Source organism: Vespula pensylvanica, chromosome 23 (assembly GCF_014466175.1).
Source record: "Vespula pensylvanica isolate Volc-1 chromosome 23, ASM1446617v1, whole genome shotgun sequence".
Lineage (NCBI taxonomy): Eukaryota > Metazoa > Arthropoda > Insecta > Hymenoptera > Vespidae > Vespula > Vespula pensylvanica.
The window spans coordinates 2504350-2522271 of record NC_057707.1 but is presented as its reverse complement, the minus strand read 5'-3'; the positions used below and the strand labels follow the sequence as shown (position 1 = coordinate 2522271).

The window sequence follows — 17922 nt, the reverse complement described above, 5'->3', positions numbered from 1 at the left end:
ATTTTATCCTGTATTAATATGAGATTTCACATTTTTCAGATTTTCAAGAATTTCGCGAGAATAAGGAGCATCGAATTAGAATTAGTGTTGGTGTATCGTTCTTCGTCTCCCAGAATCGAGATGTTCGTCGTTTGAAGGATCAACAGCTACTACCGCTAAACGTACTTCTCTCTTTGTCTCCTGTGAGCAACTGTGAAAAATGAAAAAACGTAATCTGTGAGAATGCGTGAATACTAGACGTTTCGAAGAATTTATGCATGTATAATATACGTATATGTGTGTATATGTGTGATACGATTATTACGAATGTTTTGGTGCGTTGTTCCGAGCTCGACAATCGTTTACATCTGTGTTTTTTTCTTTCTTTTTTTTTTTTTGTCATTTGCTTTCGCTTCGAAAAAGACAGAAGAGAAAAAATAAATTAGGTTAGTAAGCCAATTCAGTTCTTGTTATTTATATAGGTTAGTACTATCCATAAATAATGAGTAGTTTTCATGATCGTTTCAATGATACATTTCAATGATTAGTTCTCTATATATTTATTTACATATTTATTATTTCTCCTTCTTTCCTTTCTTTTTGATTCTCGATTATGTATGATTATTATCGACACATGATATATTACTTCGATCATAAATTATGTAATTATTCGATGTCTAAATAAAAATTCAAAGAAGTATTATTTTTTTCAAATATTTATAAAATATATATGTAGTCATATATACAGATGTGTGTGCGTGTGTGTGTGTGTGTGTGTATATATACGCATCAATACGTAAATCCATCGAATTATTTTGATTTAACAATTACTCATTATTTCGCGTAATGTATAAAGCATAGGGATAACTGTGATACAAGTGCGTATCTATTTAACGTTTCTATATCTTTAAAAAATATAATGTTTTCATTAGAAAATTATTGTCTATGTTTAAAATTCGAATTAATTACATTTGTCATCCATATCGTATTATCTACGTACTTATATTATATTCTTTATTATTTTTCATTAAAAAATATAATATTTGATTTGACTCGATTGTACCTGTGATGACGTCATCGAATTATAGGGACTACTTGCCTTCCTTGCCACTAGTCTCATCGCCATCTTGGATGCAGTGACAAGTGTACATGGTGTTTCGTCGCTCCGCATAATTACAGGTAATTAGCAAATTTTTTCTAACGTACACCCTTTTCCTATATATCAATCGATAGCCAAACGCGCGATTTTCATGAGGCCGCGTTCGCAAGTCTGGGTATCATCGCGTTAAAAAGATATTCGCGAAAATAAAATCAGCCTCTCGTAGATCGCCCAAGGAGCTTTCGCGTCGTATTGTTTCTTCTATTTTCCTGTTTTATTCTCGCAATATTAATACTTCTCTCGCTTTTTAATGATACTCCGATCAATAATTTTGCATTAATAGTTATAATCGATTGATATTTTGTATTAAATTTGATTTTCATATATGATCATACATACTCACACACACACATACACATGCATGCACGCATACAACAGAAATACGATCATTTATATACATATAGGTATACGATCATATATATATTACATATAGTGTACAATTACGTATATGTATATATATATATATATATAAGGATACGATGATATGTAATACACACACACACACATCTATGGATATTCTCTACACATATTACACACACACTTTTAATCTTGTCCTGTAGTAATATGATACTATTTTTTTCAGATTTTCAAGAATTCCGGAGCTACAGTACAAAGCGTCGAATATTTCCAGTGTTTACTGGAATTTATTGGATTTATTTCTTCGATACATTTATTCGATAGGTAAGTTTATTTTATTTTAATAAATATAGCAAGATTTAATAGAAAGAGATAGGTAATATACGATATGAAAGCTACATTAGGTTGTATATTTCTAAAAAATTCTTCGATCGATATCAAAACAAAAACAGTCGAGTGTTCGAACTCTCTCAAGGCCACATGAGAGATCTTTATTTCTATATAACATTTGGACGAATACAAACAAAAGCAGATTAATTTCGACATCGAAATTATTTCTGCAATAATTTTATTTTAGAAAATTTATTACATTTTTATTAATAATTAAGTTTCCGTAGGCAGTTACTTCCAAGCAGTAAGACTTGGTCAATCGATATTGTTTGAGTTTGTATTTTAAGATACAAAGCAAGCAATATCGAGCAAATGGCTGCATACTTTGGTACATTTCAAAAATACTTAGCTTTTAATAATTTCAATATTCACAATCGTATTAAATTATTTCTTAGTGAAACGCACTGAAAAATTCTAATTTCTTTATTATTTTTATTTGTTCTTGATTATTTTCATTTACTTTTATTTATTTTTATTAACTTCTTCCAGGTTAAATATTATATTTTTTATTCTACTTATGTTCACTGTTATATGCTCATATTTTTAAATTAAAAATCTGTTTTTAAATACATATGATGAGCTCCTTAATAAAGAGAGAAAGATAGCGTATAAATAATAGCTTTAAAATATCCCCATCAATTGCAAAATAATTCTTGGAAATAAGTTTCTGGCAAGCAACAAAAGAAAAAGCATGATATTATTCTATTACAGGTATATCTATATACATGTATTTGTATACGCTACACTGTACGCAGTATTTGAGAAGTACCAACAATAGACAATCAAAGGACGACCAAGAGGACGACTTTCTTAGTTCATTTCTACACACTCTTCGTTTGTATCAGCTGTCCGTCCAGACGTGTTCAAACTTGTTTCTGCTTCTTCAATTTTGGTTCCTCTAATTTCTCATTTACATTATATATAATATTTTATAATCTTAATTTAATCATTAACAGCTTATCAATCTTATTTTCTATCCTATTAGATTGCGATATATAATATAGCATTTATATGTTGAATATGCAAATCACATTTACGTGCATAATCTTATTCTCTATTAATAATAGTTTGAATATTTTCAAGTAATTATTCATCATATTGATCAATATAATATTCACTATTGAATTTGAAATTTTAATTTAATTTTCATTAATATAAAAAATTAGATGTTAATTCTAACAAACTATCTATTGTGTTATACGATTTCATGTGTTCTGTCGTAGTCTTATTATAAGTTTCTATGCTCTATTATATTCAGAACTTTTATTATATAATATTTTATATTTTTTTAAAGAAATTTATATATAGATCTCCTACGCAGCTACCTCCTTGTGGTGGGATCCGGAAATCGGTATTGCGAACGTTCGTATATTTTATATTATACAACGTACGCACTACCAGGCCAAAGGCTGACGTTCGGTGTATTAGAAAATAATTTTGATTCAATTTCAATTTGTTAAGAATTATTATGATCTTTGTAATGTTAATCGAATTTATTATTGTTTAAATATTAATTTAATCTACTTATACATTAAAGATTGTTTAAATAATTAGAAAATTACAAATATTACTTTGTATTTTTTCATATATTACTTTAAAAATTCTGTATAATTCTTCGAAATTTTACAGATCAGATTTTATGATCGCTTGGCAGGATAAAGAAAACGTGAATAAAGAAATGTTTTGAGTAATTTATCGAAAGGAATCGTGATGTCGGTATGCAGTACGATCGTTCTAACGAGAGATCGATAAAAGATCGATGAGAGATCTCTAATTAGTGAAGCACGTACAACTATAAATTAGCATCGACCAAGCTTGATTTTTCCTCTTATAATAAATACGGTGAATTCCCTCTTTATTTACTGTTTACTGCGAAGAATTTCCTATTTTAATAAATCTAATCGAAGGATACAAACTAAATAATATTACTTGGATCAGTAAGCGTATTGTAAATCATTGAGAAAATTTTATACTACTCGTGTAGGTGTATACATTTGTGTGTGTGTGTGTGTGTGTGTGTGTGTGTGTGTGTGTGTGTGTGTGTGTGTGTGTGTGTGTGTGTGTGTGTCGTAAAAAAATAAAGTTACAATGAAACTGTACGTGTTACAAATTATAAAAAAAATCAGTCTGAATAAATATATGTTCAAAGAAAGTTTTATTAATACTTTTAGAACTTTTTCTTTATGAAACAACAAGTAAAAATATTTGCATGAAAATCGAATTTGAACTGATCTGTCGTAAAGAAAAATCAAAAAAAATTATCCATCCAACTTTCCAATGATTGTCAAGTTTAAAACAATAAGACGTTATATTTCATAGATCAATATAATCGCATAACTCTTATGGTTTCTCGGACCAGTGAGGCCATGTTTTAATCAAATTGTATAAAGCATTTCCAGGACAACTAGTTTGAGCGGTTTGTCGATGGCCAAGAAGTTTGTAATCGGACTTGATTTTGTTGTTAGCTACTCCGTAAGCTATCAAATTCTGTGCTGCTCGAACGCTCGCTGAATTTGGTACGGTATCTATACACAAATAGACATAAGTAAAATTTGCAATTGTAGAAAAGATAAAAACGAACGAAAAAATTAAATTTAAAAAGAAAGTACGATAAAAGATGCGCTTGTAACTTACTTGTAAATTTACCAATGAGGCAAATACCGATACTTTTGGCATTGTATTGGACCGAATGGGAGCCATGTTTACCCCAGCCACGACCTTCGTAGACATTACCATCTTCACCGACCAAAAAATTGTAGCCGATGTCATCCCATTTTTTCGCGTTCATATGATTATTCTACGAATATAATATGCAATTATTTTTTCAATTATTCCAGCAAAAATTTCGTAACGTTATCAGACATCTTCGTGAATAGAAACCAAAAGAAATAAAAAGAATATATCATAAGCGTCACCTGAAAACTTCTAACTCTAGCCTGACAAATTGCTTGAGTGTTACAACCAACTGTATCCGAATGATGAATAACAACGTAAGGAACTGGATCAATTTTAAGAGCAGGTATAGTAGCTTTCGGCGGTCTAGCTCCCCATTGCCGTCTCGAAATGATATTAGGTGTTCCTGAAAATAAATATGTAAGTATCAGATAACAAATCGATCGATCGATCGTTTATCGATCAGCAATTTTATTTATTGCGATAAAAATTCAACTGCGAAAACATACGAAGAGATGTCATTAAAGAAATTACACTATATAACGTATAAAATCTTTTTTTTTTCGATCTAATCTCCTCGTGTCAAAGCTGACGTCACGATATAATTACCGTACTAACGGCCGATAAAATTATTCTCGCAATTATATATTTTCACATGGTTTACTCCTTTAATGAAGATACACAATTGTTTTTCAAATTTATCTCGTCGAGCGAACGATCAATTTTATTGCCGAATTGCTAATGATTACTCCGATATTTTACATTTTTTTCTCGAGTGAAAATAAATTTCGTTAAGTGCGAAGTATATGTTATATCGAGATACGAGTCAAGGTCTTTTTAATTGTATCTCTTCGTCTCTTCGTTTTATTTCGCAATTGAATGAATCTATAAAACGATCGATGGACATTCGATTCGAGAAAATTGATTACGTCGCAAGAAGAAAAACAACATAAGAGAGATAGAGAGAGAGAGAGAGAGAGAAAGAAAGAAAAAAAGAGAAAGAGTTGTGTTACCAAATGTTTCAGCCGAATCTGCAACTTCCGTTGCACGGCAAATTGCGATGCAAATTGCAACAAGTAGAAACGTTACTCGTACCATTCTCGTTACTTCTTTGATACTATACACTACTTGATGGCAGTTAATATATACTGATCAACTAATCCGCTCTTGAACGCATACATCGAACACATGACCTTTGCACATAGATATTAATATCAAGCATATAAAAGTATTCGTTTGTATTGGTACGTCTGTTGTATACAAGCAATGAAAATTATATGTGTGTATGCGTTCGTGTTCTTTATCTTCGTATACATAAAATAGAATATTAAATTCTTTTTAAGAGACTCTTCAATCGGGGCTTCCCAATTGATTTGCGTATCGTTTTATCGTTATTGCAAACATCAATATTTATTTAATTTTTTTTGTTATAAATGCGATCAGATACATAGAATGTTAAATATTCATTCTCGCAAATGTATGCTAATAGATATGTAAATAATCATCGCGATTCGATGATTTCGCCGAACATTAAATTGAATCAATGTAATTATACCGCAAATATATAACGCAAAACAAATTGTTTATATGATCTGATATAATTGTTGCACGGTACACATAAGATCTTTCTTTTCTCCTTTTCTTTTTTTTTCTATTCTTATCGATTCGTAAATAATATATACTCGTTGATATGAATTATTTTGTCTGAAATCATACGCTAATCGAAAAGTTTTCATCGATATATTACTATCCTACGTAATGTGATGAATAATTTACAAAAACGATTTATATTTAAATACAAAATTCATTCGAAACATAATATATGCAATGTTCGAATTGTCAAAAAGTTACGTACGATACGATACCGTATGAAAAAAAAAAAAAAAAAAAATAATGAGAAAAAACTAAATATAAAAAAATAATAATAAAAGAGGTAGCAACGGTTATATAATATTTTTAGTACGACGATATATAGCATCGAACGATAGTTTCATTGCACGCAGTCTATTATACTAAATCCAATATCTATCGTAATATAACTTTATCGATATTGTAATCGTTATTCGGGTCGTTTCCTTTTGGTACCTGTGATGGAGCTTCCGTTGTAATTTGTACTCTGTCGGGTATGGGATGAGATGTCCAATGAGGAAGTGTCATAACGTATTTGTAAAATGTATCTCCTGGACAAAGTGTACTACGTGCTTGCCGATGTCCGATAACGTTATAATCATGATGTATTTTTCCAAGAGAGATGCCACAAGAAATGAGAGAATTTAAGGCACGAAGGGCCGCGTCATTTGGAAGAAAATCTGTAATGATATCGAATATCAAATATCGAATGATAAAACAAGCTCGTAGAATAAAATTATTTTTCAAATTCGTATTCAAGAAAATAATTTTCGAGGGGATTCACTTGAAGGATTATAATACACATATGTAATGTATCTATGTTGCGTGTTACTTAATATAGTAACGCAACGTCGATACTCGAAAGAGGAAGTATTACGCATAAACACATACATACATACATACATACATACATACATACATACATACATACATACATATATACATATGCCGATTTATGTCAATTACATTTTCTCGAAACCTATAGAATTAATTTATCCATCGATAATAATCTTTCTTGTTTTTCTCGTTCTCTTTTTTTACAAACTTACCCATAAAATCTCCTATAATGCAAATGCCGATACTTTGAAAATTATATCCAGGCGCGTGTGCACCAACTTTATTCCATCCACGGCCCTCGTACACGTTACCATCTTCGCCTATAACGAAATTATAACCAAGGTCGAACCAACCACGATCGTCGATATGCAGATTCTGATAAGATCTGACTATCTTGCTGCAGGCTTCCTGATCGTAACAATATTGACGAATTCCACCATGATGGATCACGACATAAGGCGTTGGTGTGCGTTCGAGTTGTTGCTCGCCCAACGGTTTACGAGCTTTCCATTCTTCTCTAGTGACAATCCTTGGACAACCTGTCGTGGACACATTTGATGTAGGTACATTTATATGTTTTCTCAAGAGGAATCTATCATCGATAAAATATTCAACGAGTTCTTACGATCATTGAGAAGTACATATTTAACTTTGATTATACGAGGAGCGTGTTGAAGAAAAAAAAAAAAGAGAGAGAGAAACGTTCGAATCGACTGTGATTCACCTAACGCGAAGAAATTCTTTACATAACGGCAATACCAATGAATAAATTTTTTAACTTTTTAATCAAACTCGATCGTCACGATCGATATGACTTTGCGTGATTTACTTGAATTCATTTTATCTTCTTCGTTCGTATCTGACGTAAAAAAAAAATATAGAACTATTACGACATATATATATATATATATATATATATATATATATATATATACACATGTGTGTGTTTGTGTGTGTAAAAAAAAAAAGAAATTGAAACGCGAATTCGTAAAATATTTTCTTTAAAAATTTGTAAACTTAACACATCGTCAATAGTCGTCGAATAATTTAATGATCTATACACAATCTATATTACTTTATCTATTTTTTTTTTTTTTACCATTTTGTAAGTTTAACATGGAATTAATCGATCTGACGAATATAAATCGGCTTGGTTATAGATCAGCTATATATAAAAAAAAAGACGACGAACAATAAGACTATTTTATTAATTCCATTTCCGACTGGAATCAAATTCATTTTGTTAAAACAAATACGAAACGATCTAATAATTACGAGACATTGTAATCAAGATTTTATTTGAAAGTATTACCAGTAGTATCGAGACGATACATCGTCTCGTTTAGCGGCGCGCCAAGGACCAAATCATTTTGTAATTGAAAAATGATGAGGATAATGTTGAAAATAAGGATACTTCTTGTCATCGCAAGTCCTCGAAGGTCAACGTAGTCACCGTAGTTGGTCAAAAGTGAAACTGAATGGACATGGAGAAACCGTGTCCCCCTTTTAAACGAAAAATCGAACGACAACTGGGAAGTCCCTCGGAATATAACACTTAATGATGATAGGTCCTTTAACCCTGTCCCCACCTTCGATCACTGATATTCTCAACGGACAGGAAAAAGAAGAAATCAAATCTACAACTATTACAAATGCTCAACAATCGATACTGTATTCAATAAGATAGTTATGTACGAGAACATTTAATCGATTGTAGCAACGATCACTCGAAATGAATAGAAAAAACAACGTTTTCGAATATACGATATCGTATTTGATTAAGATATATTACCAAACTAAATTAAGATATCAAGTTTGCGACAAATATTGAAAGAGTAAGTAAAAAATTATTATAATATTTTTATATACCTTACACAATTGTATAAATAAGAAAATCGATTGAATTAATACGACAGTATCGATAAAATCGATTAGCGCGTATGTGTTTAACGTAAAAATATTTTCTAATGAACGCATCAATGCGATAATACGTTCTAATCGTGATAACGCTTATAATAATAATAAGTTCGTGAGAATTTCTCTCTCTCTCTCTCTTTTTTTTTCTTTTTTCTTCTCTCTCCTTTTTTTTACGTTCAAATATATCGTACATCTTTTCTATAGATTAGATTACCGGAAAATGAAGAAACAATTGCCTCATTTAGAAATAAGCAAACGGTCAATTGTTTTACTTAATTTATTGCAAGATAAATATTACATAAGGGAAACTAGCGAATGGATAAGATCGAATTATTAAGTTATAAACTTGTGTAAGAAAGTAGAAAGTAATCGATGACGTTATTTCTATTAGTTGGATTTTATTAGTTTATTTCTTTTTGATAACAATGAAAAATTTTGTTTTTCCTTAATACAATAAAAAAATGCAATTATTTTATACGAATGCGTAATGACGAGAAGTTGCGACGTGATAATTAGTGTCTCTCTCTCTCTCTCTCTCTCTCTCTCTCTCTCTCTCTCTCTCTCCCTTTATGACATAACATTACTATATTATTTGTGAGTGAACATGTAAGTACCTACATCATAATTGTGCACCGATGTGCACACATTCCTTACGTCTTTTCTTAGAATAAGATAATTCTTGAAGAAAACAATTATCAATTTTCAAACAATATCGATTCAATCGAAAACAATATCGATTTTCTCCTTATACGTAATAACTACACGACGATCTTAAATTATCAATATCGATGTGTGATACTTTTTTCTTTCTCTTGTTTCTCTTGTATTTTTTTTAAATTATACGATCGATACGATAAAGGATATAAAATATTAATCGATCCTTAGAAACCATTTTAGAAAATGATTTGTTGTCGATGCACGACTATTCGACGCGATTAATTTTTTTTTTTTTTTATTTTTTTTTTGTAACGTAGATATTTAATGTCGATTCGATTTAAACAATTTATTAATAAAATTCAATGTCGTATATGGCATGTTGAAACTTATATAAGCATAAATTTTCAATCGATTTTATAAACTTCGATAACGATGTATATATTTATATTTCATATGACACGTTCCCGATAAAAGAATAATTATTGCTTTATTGTAAATGAAATGATAAGAATAATCGTATGATAATCTAAAAAAAAAAAAAAAAAAAAAAGAGAAAAAAAAGAATTGTATCAATCTGTTAAGTCATTACATCTATCGTACAAATCTGCTAAGTCATTTCGTCGAATAAAATATTATATTTCATTACTTCATCATCGATCAATCGATCAGTTGGTAATATGTACGGCTAATTAATAATACACTGATTAACACGAATCTCACTTTGTTTCGTTCTAATAAAGAAAATTATATTATAAATACCTTCCAACATGTGCGGCCAATACGATGTTAACGCGTCCGAGTATTACGATGAACTGGAAAATAAGTCTTTGCAGATGAATTCTAACATTCGGATGATAATATTCGACGAAATAATTATAATGCGCCAAAAAAATTACTTTAGTTGTAAGTACGTAACAACGCACGATATAGATATATAGATATACGATCTATTATCATTAGAAATTTAACAATTGATCGTCTCAACGTATCATAATCGAAATTTTATATTTTGAAACTAAAGACGCGGCGAACAAGATTATTTCTTATAGCATCAAGCATTATCCTACCGAATATAAAAGTTGTAATATAACTTTGTTTTTCTTACTCTCATAGAAAATCACTATTCATGAGCAATCATCATTTGTTTTTTGCTTATTGAAACAAACACGATTACGCGTGTCGACCTACGTAGCCCGTAAAGAATTAAGTAAATATGTAGGTTAAGGAAACATTATCGTAAGGAGAGTGGGAGGAAGGGGGAGGAGGAACTAGAGCGTCATCTATGATGCTTTTACGATACTACTATTACTTATCGGTAAAGTCACATTATGACATCATTGTATTCTAAGAAAATGTCACTCGACATATAAATATTTACAATGAATTTATTTCATTAATACGCGTTTTAAAACATACGAAATACATATACATATGTAATAATTTTATATAAAACAACATGAATGCGGACGATCAATTGCCAAATATCGAGAAAATATTTAAGAATGAAGATGAAGATTTTGTACCTGGAGCCGGGTAAATAAATATATATTATTATTTTAACATTTAACCTATTACTCTTAATTTACATATATAATGTGATAATGATGTTAAATATTTTTTTTTTTTGTTTCTTTTTATATTCTTTGTTTTTGTTTCTTTTGTTTTTAGATCTAACTTAGCTGCTATTTTTGGAAATTATACAAAAGATCAAGATATATCCTGTGTAATAAAACAGCCAGGCCAAAAAAAATCTAGTAACAAGCGTAACAGTTTATCGACTCCTTCCTCTACTAAAACAGAAGTTATTATTGCGAAAGCTATTCATGCTTATAAATTGTACGTTTATTCTCATATATATATATATATATTTTCTTTTTATTTCAATTAAAAATTTATTTATTAGTATTGTTAATTAATTATTCGTAGGCAAAATGGACAATATATTTCTATTGGTAAACTTGGAATAGCGTTAACAGGGAATGTTTCTGCTAGAATATATCAAATAATTTTATATAAAACCAAACAAGAATATGTTTCAATAGTTACCATAACAAGGAAGTTTACATATACCGTTCAAATTAATAATTATTCTACTTATTATGATGACAATAATGAAAATTGGTCGATCTTATTTGAAAGTAATGATGCTTGTATCGAATTTGCAAGAGAAATAGGTATAGCTAAATATTTTTCAAAGGAAGACAAAATAGATAATGTAATCTATCAAGATTTAACAGCTGTTACTAAAGAAAAAGTTACAAAAGAAGGATCCAGTGTATCTATGAAATATTTTATTAGTACAGATATTGTGCAGCCATGTAAAATAAATTATTCGTCGTTACAAACAATGACGGTAAATATATCAATGGACGATAGTTGGGAAAAAACTCTTGTAGGAATTAGTAAAGAATTAAAAAGGATTTTATTTTTACCTCCTAGTAAACAGGTACTTTATATATTGTTTTCATTATTAGTTGTGCTGAGATAATATATTTGTGAAAAACTTATACTGCAATAATAATTAGTCTCTTAAATAGATCAGTTTAGGTCCAGGTTTTCCAAAAGACAAAGATATTTTGATGGAGATAGAAGTAACGAATATACAAGACTCAGAAGAACAATACTCTTTGTCTAAACCTACAGTTTCTGGCAAAGCTTCATTGCTGTCAAGAATGGCTAAAATGGGTCAATCGATTCTTCCAAAGATGCAGACATCGACAACTACAGATTCTGAAGATACAGAGGTATTTTAAAGTAATAAGTATAATATATCTTACAATTTATATAATCAAAGATATGTATTTGTAGGATGACTCACCACAAAAATCACCACGACAGAAAAAGGTAAAAAAATTATATTGTATTATTTTAGTAAAAAAATAAAAGAAAAGAAAATATATGATCATTATATATTACATATGGTATTGTAAGATGATTTAAATTTAAGACATGTTCTTTTTCAGATAGAATCATTAGAAGTGTCATTACAAAAAAAACATATGACACAGGAAACATCTGGGAGTATAACACAAAGTACTTGCAAAGTAACGAAATCGAAAAATAACGTGCCTTCGACAAACCCCATTATCTCTAAACCATTAATTCCTAGTGCCGCGTTTACATCTCCATGGCCTGCTTCACAACTACAAGTAATTCGGATTTACTTTTTAATATGATTTTTTTTTTCTTGTATTATTAATAAAAAATTATATGACATTTGCATCATTCTAGTCAAATTATATAACATCAAATGGTCAAATGTATTCCTTACAACCACAGCCTGTAACTCAAGCTGTATCTACCGTAATTGATCCAAGTTTAAATATGCTTTTGTCAGAAACTAGAATGGCAAATGCCGAGCTCAGAATGGGAATGTCCAAAATAGCTGATAATGTACAAAAAGTACTTGATAAGGTAATTATACTGATAAATCGTGTAATCATGTACATACGTATTATCTTAGTACTTATTTTTTTATGTCTTCTAGTTTCATATTTTGGAATTACAAAATGCATCTTCAACGAAAGATGCAACAATGGAAGATACCTTGAAATTATTATTAACTATGAATACATCACAAAGTGGTGCTAAAAACAAAGAATTATTAAACACAACAGATGTCGAAAAAGATGTTTGTTGTGAACATTTATCTGATCTATCCAAAATAAGAAAAGAAATTGTTGAATTAGAAAATGAAGTAAAATATTTAAAGGGTAATTAAATTATCTTTTTTGTGCATTTGTCTTTTTTTACAACATTATTACAAAACCGAAATAAAGTTATGATTGTTTCACAGAGTCATTATCGAAAAGTGTAGAATTTGCTAAGACATTAGAGGAAGAGAAAGTATCTTTATCCAGTATTAATAAAGAATTAAATGATAAAATTAAAGTTCTTGAAATATCATTGAGTAATAAAAATGATGAATTAATTGCAAAATTGGAAGATATAGAAAAGTACAAAAAGTCCCAAAACGAATATGAAAGAGACAATGCAGAATTGAAAAATAAAATTTCAGAACTTGCTGCAAAAGTTGATAGTGCTATGACAGGAATTAATATGGTATCTTCAAAACATTTTATGGTATAATTATCAGTTATTTGAATAATTCATAATATTTTATTAAATTCATTCACAGAAAGAAAACAAAAATAAAGAAATCAAGTATATTATGAACAAGACTTATCTTACTTTAATGGAAACATTTACGAATGATTCATATAGCAGTGAACATATAAAAGCAGTTGTAGCCAATACAATAAAGGTATAGAAAATTCTTTAATCGTGATATCATTATGTATATTATTACAAATACAATTCGTTCCTAGAACATTACATTGCAAGTTTTACAAGAGGTTCCTGAAAGAAATATAATAGAAACAGGAACGGAATTAAGAAAGGCCTTGAAAAATATCCAGGATAACGATGAACAATCAAGCAAATTTTTAAATAATCCAAATTCGGTAAGTGATTGTTCTAACACATATATAATTAAACGCTGTTTTTTTTCTAAATTTGTTATATAAAAAAGTAATATTTTCTATATTATAGGTTATACCAGCCGAACAAAATGAACCACCACCTATCCCGCCAATGGACAAAGAATTGGACAATGCTATCTATTAACGCAACGATAACACTGTAATTATCTCTCTATGGATCATTCCATATAAATAAATGATATTTTTAAATTTATTTGCATTCGTATGCATAAGTTTAAAACTCGATTCATATTTTTTTTCGTTCCTTATAAATATTATAAAGACGAACGATATTAAAACATTCGTAACTTATTTTGTAGATTTTGTAATAAATACATGAATCTGATAATATAAACCTTTGAAATATTCATTTTAAGAAGCTTATCTTCGTACTATAATATGAAACGAGTAGATGACAGGAAAGATGCGCCGAAGGTCGTATACCTGCATACGAAAAATGGCGCAAAAGCACGGTACGTGGTCTTGGTAGAAACAGTATTGACGATATTTACGTTCGAAGAACGATTAATTAAATTAAACATGATGCGGTGTTCATTGTGTTATCAGAAATACGTAATTGTTAAGAGTTAAAAGGTCTGGCTGGTTGAGTTTGTCCGGCTCTCAAGAATTTGTATTTGTCTGTATTCACGGTTAGATTTTTGGCTTCTACCACGTCAATCAAAACGATACTTAACCTCACAAATCATGGAGGAAACAAAATTTTCTCATTTAATATTTTATAAATACCTTGTCTTTACGATCTATTAAGAGAAATCCAAACAGAATGATAATCTCTTTTCAAATATCGTTTTAGAGTTATAATTCCGTTAATGACGGTCGCCTATTCTAACATTCTTTTGCTTTTTACGATTAGAAAATGTCGGACTTTGAAATTTTTATGATATAAACATAAACTAAAAATTATATTTAATATCATTTTATGTGTTATATAGGAATGTAGGTGTGGAAAGATGATGGTAATGGATCAGATATTACCAGTTGATCAATAAAATATTGGTTTATGAAGAAATAATAGGAATCATGTTCTTTATCACTTAGATTATTAGTTGTCATTTTTATGATGGATGCAAGTTCTGTGGAGGATAATGATGTATCTTTTCGTTTGGGGGAGATGTTTGACAGTTACGAAGAGTTGGAACATAAATTGGAGAAATTTTCAAAACGTAGTCTTGTGCATTACTGGAGAAGAGACAGTAGAACAGTTAGCGGTGCTCATATGAAAACTGCAAGACCTATTAGCGAACGTTTAAAATATTATTCGGTGAAATACGCGTGCATCTATGGTGGTCAAAAGTTTCTTCCACGTGGTGCTGGCAGGAGACAATCTCAGTTAGTTTGTAAATACAATTTTCTTTAGTATTTTCAATGATAATATGCTTATTGATAAAAGATATTAAATCGATTTTAATGTAGTTCAATAATAATGAAATTAGAAATTAATAATACAATTTTACTTATCTCTGCATATAGATCAATTAGGACCAATTGTCCAGCACACATTATGCTTAGAGCATCGAAAGATGGAACAAAATTGGAAGTAACTAGTGTTAATAACGAACATAATCACGAAATTTCAGAGGTAACAAAACATTATCCAAAAAAAAAAAAAAAAAAAAAAAAAAAATAAGAAAGAAAAAGAAAAAAATCACCTATACTAAACATATGCACAAAAGAATCAAAATCTTGTATCAATATTTATTCTACAGGAATTATTCAAGAATTTACCACAAGAGAGGAAACTTTGTGGTGAAATCAAACAAGAAGTACAAGACCTCATGCAATTGCATATAGATCGTAAAAGATTAAAAGAATATGTACGTTTACGTACGAATAAAATATTACGTTCGAAAGATTTATTTAATATAGCTGCAGCTAATAAGCAAAAAAAAGACATTACGCCTGAAAGAGCATATCAATTATTTAAAAAAATACACGATATTGAAAAAATGCAAGGTGTACATGGCGAAAGAAAATTATATTCCGAGTCAGAAGATGAAATTGCACAAACGATAAAAAGAATGAAAAAAGAACAGGAGTCAGCTTGGGGTCAGGATGTAAGATCGATTTTATGAGATGACCTTGCGACGAGATACGATTAATTATTTTATTTTCAAATCGAGATCAATGGGAAAATATTTATTTGTTTTTTTTTTTAAGGGTCTATCGCCTGAATTAGAAGTGAGCGAAGGAAATGATGGTGACGATTCGTATGGCGGTCAATTGACTCAAGAAGAAGTAGTAGATGAAATGGATGCAACAGAGGATAAATTGTTGAGAACAAATAATGAGGGTGATATAATAACAACAAATGGAGAGATAGTAGGAGAATTAGTAATGGAAGACGGAGATCCATCGGTAATAGTCGAGTCTATTGTCAACGCGGATGGTTCTGTTTTTGTTGATGAACGAGATTTTAATACATATTGCAGTAATCATTTGTCACATACGGTCGATGATAGTCAATCTCCTAATTCTCAAGGTATTATTCTTTTATAAATTCAATAAGGTATATTAACGCGTTTCTTTATTTTTGTGACAATACCGTATCGTTTATAAAAAAAAAAAATATATATATATATATATATAAAACAGTTTTAGATATAGATGCTATAACATCTTCAGCAAATATAGAGAAAATGACAAAAGATCCTACATCTAGTCATAAAATACAAAATAGATCCTTAACGTCGCAACCACAGCAAACATCGAAATCAGCCAATGATTTTAACGAAACTGCGGATTCGAGGATTTGGATTATGAAGGAGGCAACGTCTATGGAAGCAGAAGTAGATAGCAGTCCTGAAAGTGAAACAAATGGATCCAAATGTGCTGCTATTATAAAAGGAGATATCGATACCAACGATGTGGTATTAACGGATGAGGCTAGTCATCAATTGTTGCAAGAACAATTAGCTGTACTTCGTGCGGAAAGAGGAAAGTTACATCATGAGACTGAAATGTTAAAACTTAAAAAAGACAAATTAAAACTACAAATTAATTGTTATACAAATGAGTTAAAAAAGCAGGAGATGGAGAAAGAGAAATTAAGATTGGAAATTAAATTACTTCAATCTAAAGTAATGGAAGATAGTAATGACGTGTCTCATTATATTTTTGTGCCTTGATTGTTGAGAAATAGGTTAATTTACTGATAGGATAAATAAGGGATATTAGGGCGCACAAGTTAGTATACTAAGAAGATTACATCTTATTTAATATTAGAGATTATATAAAAATGGTTGTTATAATTTTACAGTAGATAAAATTAAAAATAAAAAGTTTTTATCTATGTGGTAGATATTACTATAATATAATTTTATTCTTTTTATGAGCCACGAAAACAATTAATTTTTATTTATTTCTTTTTTTTCTTTTTCTTTACACGTATTATCACGTGTATCGATGTTAAATAAGATGTATGACGAAACATTAACAGTGTATAGATTCTGAATTGGTATTTCATCAATGTATGATAATATATGAAATAAGTTTAAGTATTCTTCTTCATCGATGTCGTTTCTTAATTATAATATAAGATCGTATAGCATTTAATAAATTATTTTGAAAATATAAATGTTTTTTCTTTTTTTTCTTTCTTTTTTTTTTTTTTTTTTATACGTTTATCTTATCCAATAGTAATTAATATGAAAGTAGTTTAGGAAAATGATATACAATAAACTTGTTTACCAATGTATTAAATTCCTACTTCGTCTTCGAGTTTTTTGACTTGAACTACCATATTTTTAATATCTTTTGTCCTGTAAAAGATTTACGATTAAATTATAAGATATAATTTATTAGATTCTAGAAATATTTTATCAC

General features: G+C 29.4%; 4 protein-coding genes and 1 long non-coding RNA gene across 7 annotated transcripts in view; 3 read left to right on the top strand and 2 right to left on the bottom strand.

Moving 5' to 3' along the window:
- Nucleotides 1–1074: 1074 nt before the first annotated feature.
- On the top strand, nucleotides 1075–2979 carry LOC122636843. The gene is made up of 3 exons (XR_006329083.1): nucleotides 1075–1158; nucleotides 1722–1819; nucleotides 2597–2979. It is a non-coding gene; the product is annotated as an uncharacterized LOC122636843 (long non-coding RNA).
- A 1044-nt stretch (nucleotides 2980–4023) lies between these two features.
- Nucleotides 4024–8485, bottom strand: LOC122636848. The gene is made up of 8 exons (XM_043828483.1): nucleotides 8337–8485; nucleotides 7237–7563; nucleotides 6644–6867; nucleotides 6306–6309; nucleotides 5572–5706; nucleotides 4801–4964; nucleotides 4520–4682; nucleotides 4024–4410 (listed from the first exon to the last, which is right to left on the bottom strand). The coding sequence occupies exons 1-8, from the start codon at nucleotides 8446–8448 to the stop codon at nucleotides 4226–4228; spliced, it is 1314 nt and encodes a 437-aa protein (XP_043684418.1). The 5' UTR covers nucleotides 8449–8485; the 3' UTR covers nucleotides 4024–4225.
- Nucleotides 8486–10895: 2410 nt separating this feature from the next.
- On the top strand, nucleotides 10896–14293 carry LOC122636840 (FK506-binding protein 15). Its single transcript, XM_043828473.1, has 12 exons — nucleotides 10896–11131; nucleotides 11267–11434; nucleotides 11525–12044; nucleotides 12136–12342; nucleotides 12407–12442; nucleotides 12562–12747; nucleotides 12830–13012; nucleotides 13086–13311; nucleotides 13395–13660; nucleotides 13737–13862; nucleotides 13927–14061; nucleotides 14150–14293. The coding sequence occupies exons 1-12, from the start codon at nucleotides 11055–11057 to the stop codon at nucleotides 14222–14224; spliced, it is 2205 nt and encodes a 734-aa protein (XP_043684408.1). The 5' UTR covers nucleotides 10896–11054; the 3' UTR covers nucleotides 14225–14293.
- Nucleotides 14294–14298: 5 nt separating this feature from the next.
- LOC122636842 lies at nucleotides 14299–17605 on the top strand. 3 transcript variants are annotated; one of them, XM_043828476.1, is made up of 7 exons: nucleotides 14299–14552; nucleotides 15033–15056; nucleotides 15139–15429; nucleotides 15571–15679; nucleotides 15807–16154; nucleotides 16258–16579; nucleotides 16693–17605. In XM_043828476.1, exons 3-7 carry the CDS (start codon nucleotides 15158–15160, stop codon nucleotides 17223–17225), a joined length of 1584 nt encoding a protein of 527 aa, XP_043684411.1. In that variant the 5' UTR covers nucleotides 14299–14552; nucleotides 15033–15056; nucleotides 15139–15157; the 3' UTR covers nucleotides 17226–17605. The 3 variants fall into 3 exon arrangements, with proteins under 3 accessions (XP_043684411.1, XP_043684410.1, XP_043684413.1); XM_043828475.1 differs by having other exon boundaries at nucleotides 14299–14729; XM_043828478.1 differs by lacking the exons at nucleotides 14299–14552; nucleotides 15033–15056 and having other exon boundaries at nucleotides 15300–15437.
- Nucleotides 17429–17922, bottom strand: part of LOC122636841 (nuclear pore complex protein Nup88) — a 57369-nt gene continuing 56875 nt past the window's right edge. Inside the window, exon 13 of the mRNA XM_043828474.1 lies at nucleotides 17429–17858. Coding sequence (XP_043684409.1) covers nucleotides 17795–17858 — 64 coding nt within the window. The 3' untranslated portion in view covers nucleotides 17429–17794. The remainder of the gene's footprint in view (nucleotides 17859–17922) is intronic.

Bases quoted from the DNA above. Each gene is read 5' to 3' on its own strand.
- LOC122636842 (XM_043828476.1), top strand. From the start codon at position 15,158: ATGATGGATGCAAGTTCTGTGGAGGATAATGATGTATCTTTTCGTTTG. The intron at 15,680-15,806 runs GTAACAAAACAT...TTTATTCTACAG, and splicing joins ATAATCACGAAATTTCAGAG to GAATTATTCAAGAATTTACC. The intron at 16,580-16,692 runs GTATTATTCTTT...TATATAAAACAG, and splicing joins TCAATCTCCTAATTCTCAAG to TTTTAGATATAGATGCTATA.
- LOC122636840 (XM_043828473.1), top strand. From the start codon at position 11,055: ATGAATGCGGACGATCAATTGCCAAATATCGAGAAAATATTTAAGAAT. The intron at 12,045-12,135 runs GTACTTTATATA...TCTCTTAAATAG, and splicing joins TTTTACCTCCTAGTAAACAG to ATCAGTTTAGGTCCAGGTTT. The intron at 12,443-12,561 runs GTAAAAAAATTA...GTTCTTTTTCAG, and splicing joins AATCACCACGACAGAAAAAG to ATAGAATCATTAGAAGTGTC.
- LOC122636848 (XM_043828483.1), bottom strand. From the start codon at position 8,448: ATGACAAGAAGTATCCTTATTTTCAACATTATCCTCATCATTTTTCAA. The intron at 6,868-7,236 runs GTAAGTTTGTAA...ATATCATTACAG, and splicing joins CATTATAGGAGATTTTATGG to ATTTTCTTCCAAATGACGCG. The intron at 4,411-4,519 runs GTAAGTTACAAG...ATTTGTGTATAG, and splicing joins CCTCATTGGTAAATTTACAA to ATACCGTACCAAATTCAGCG.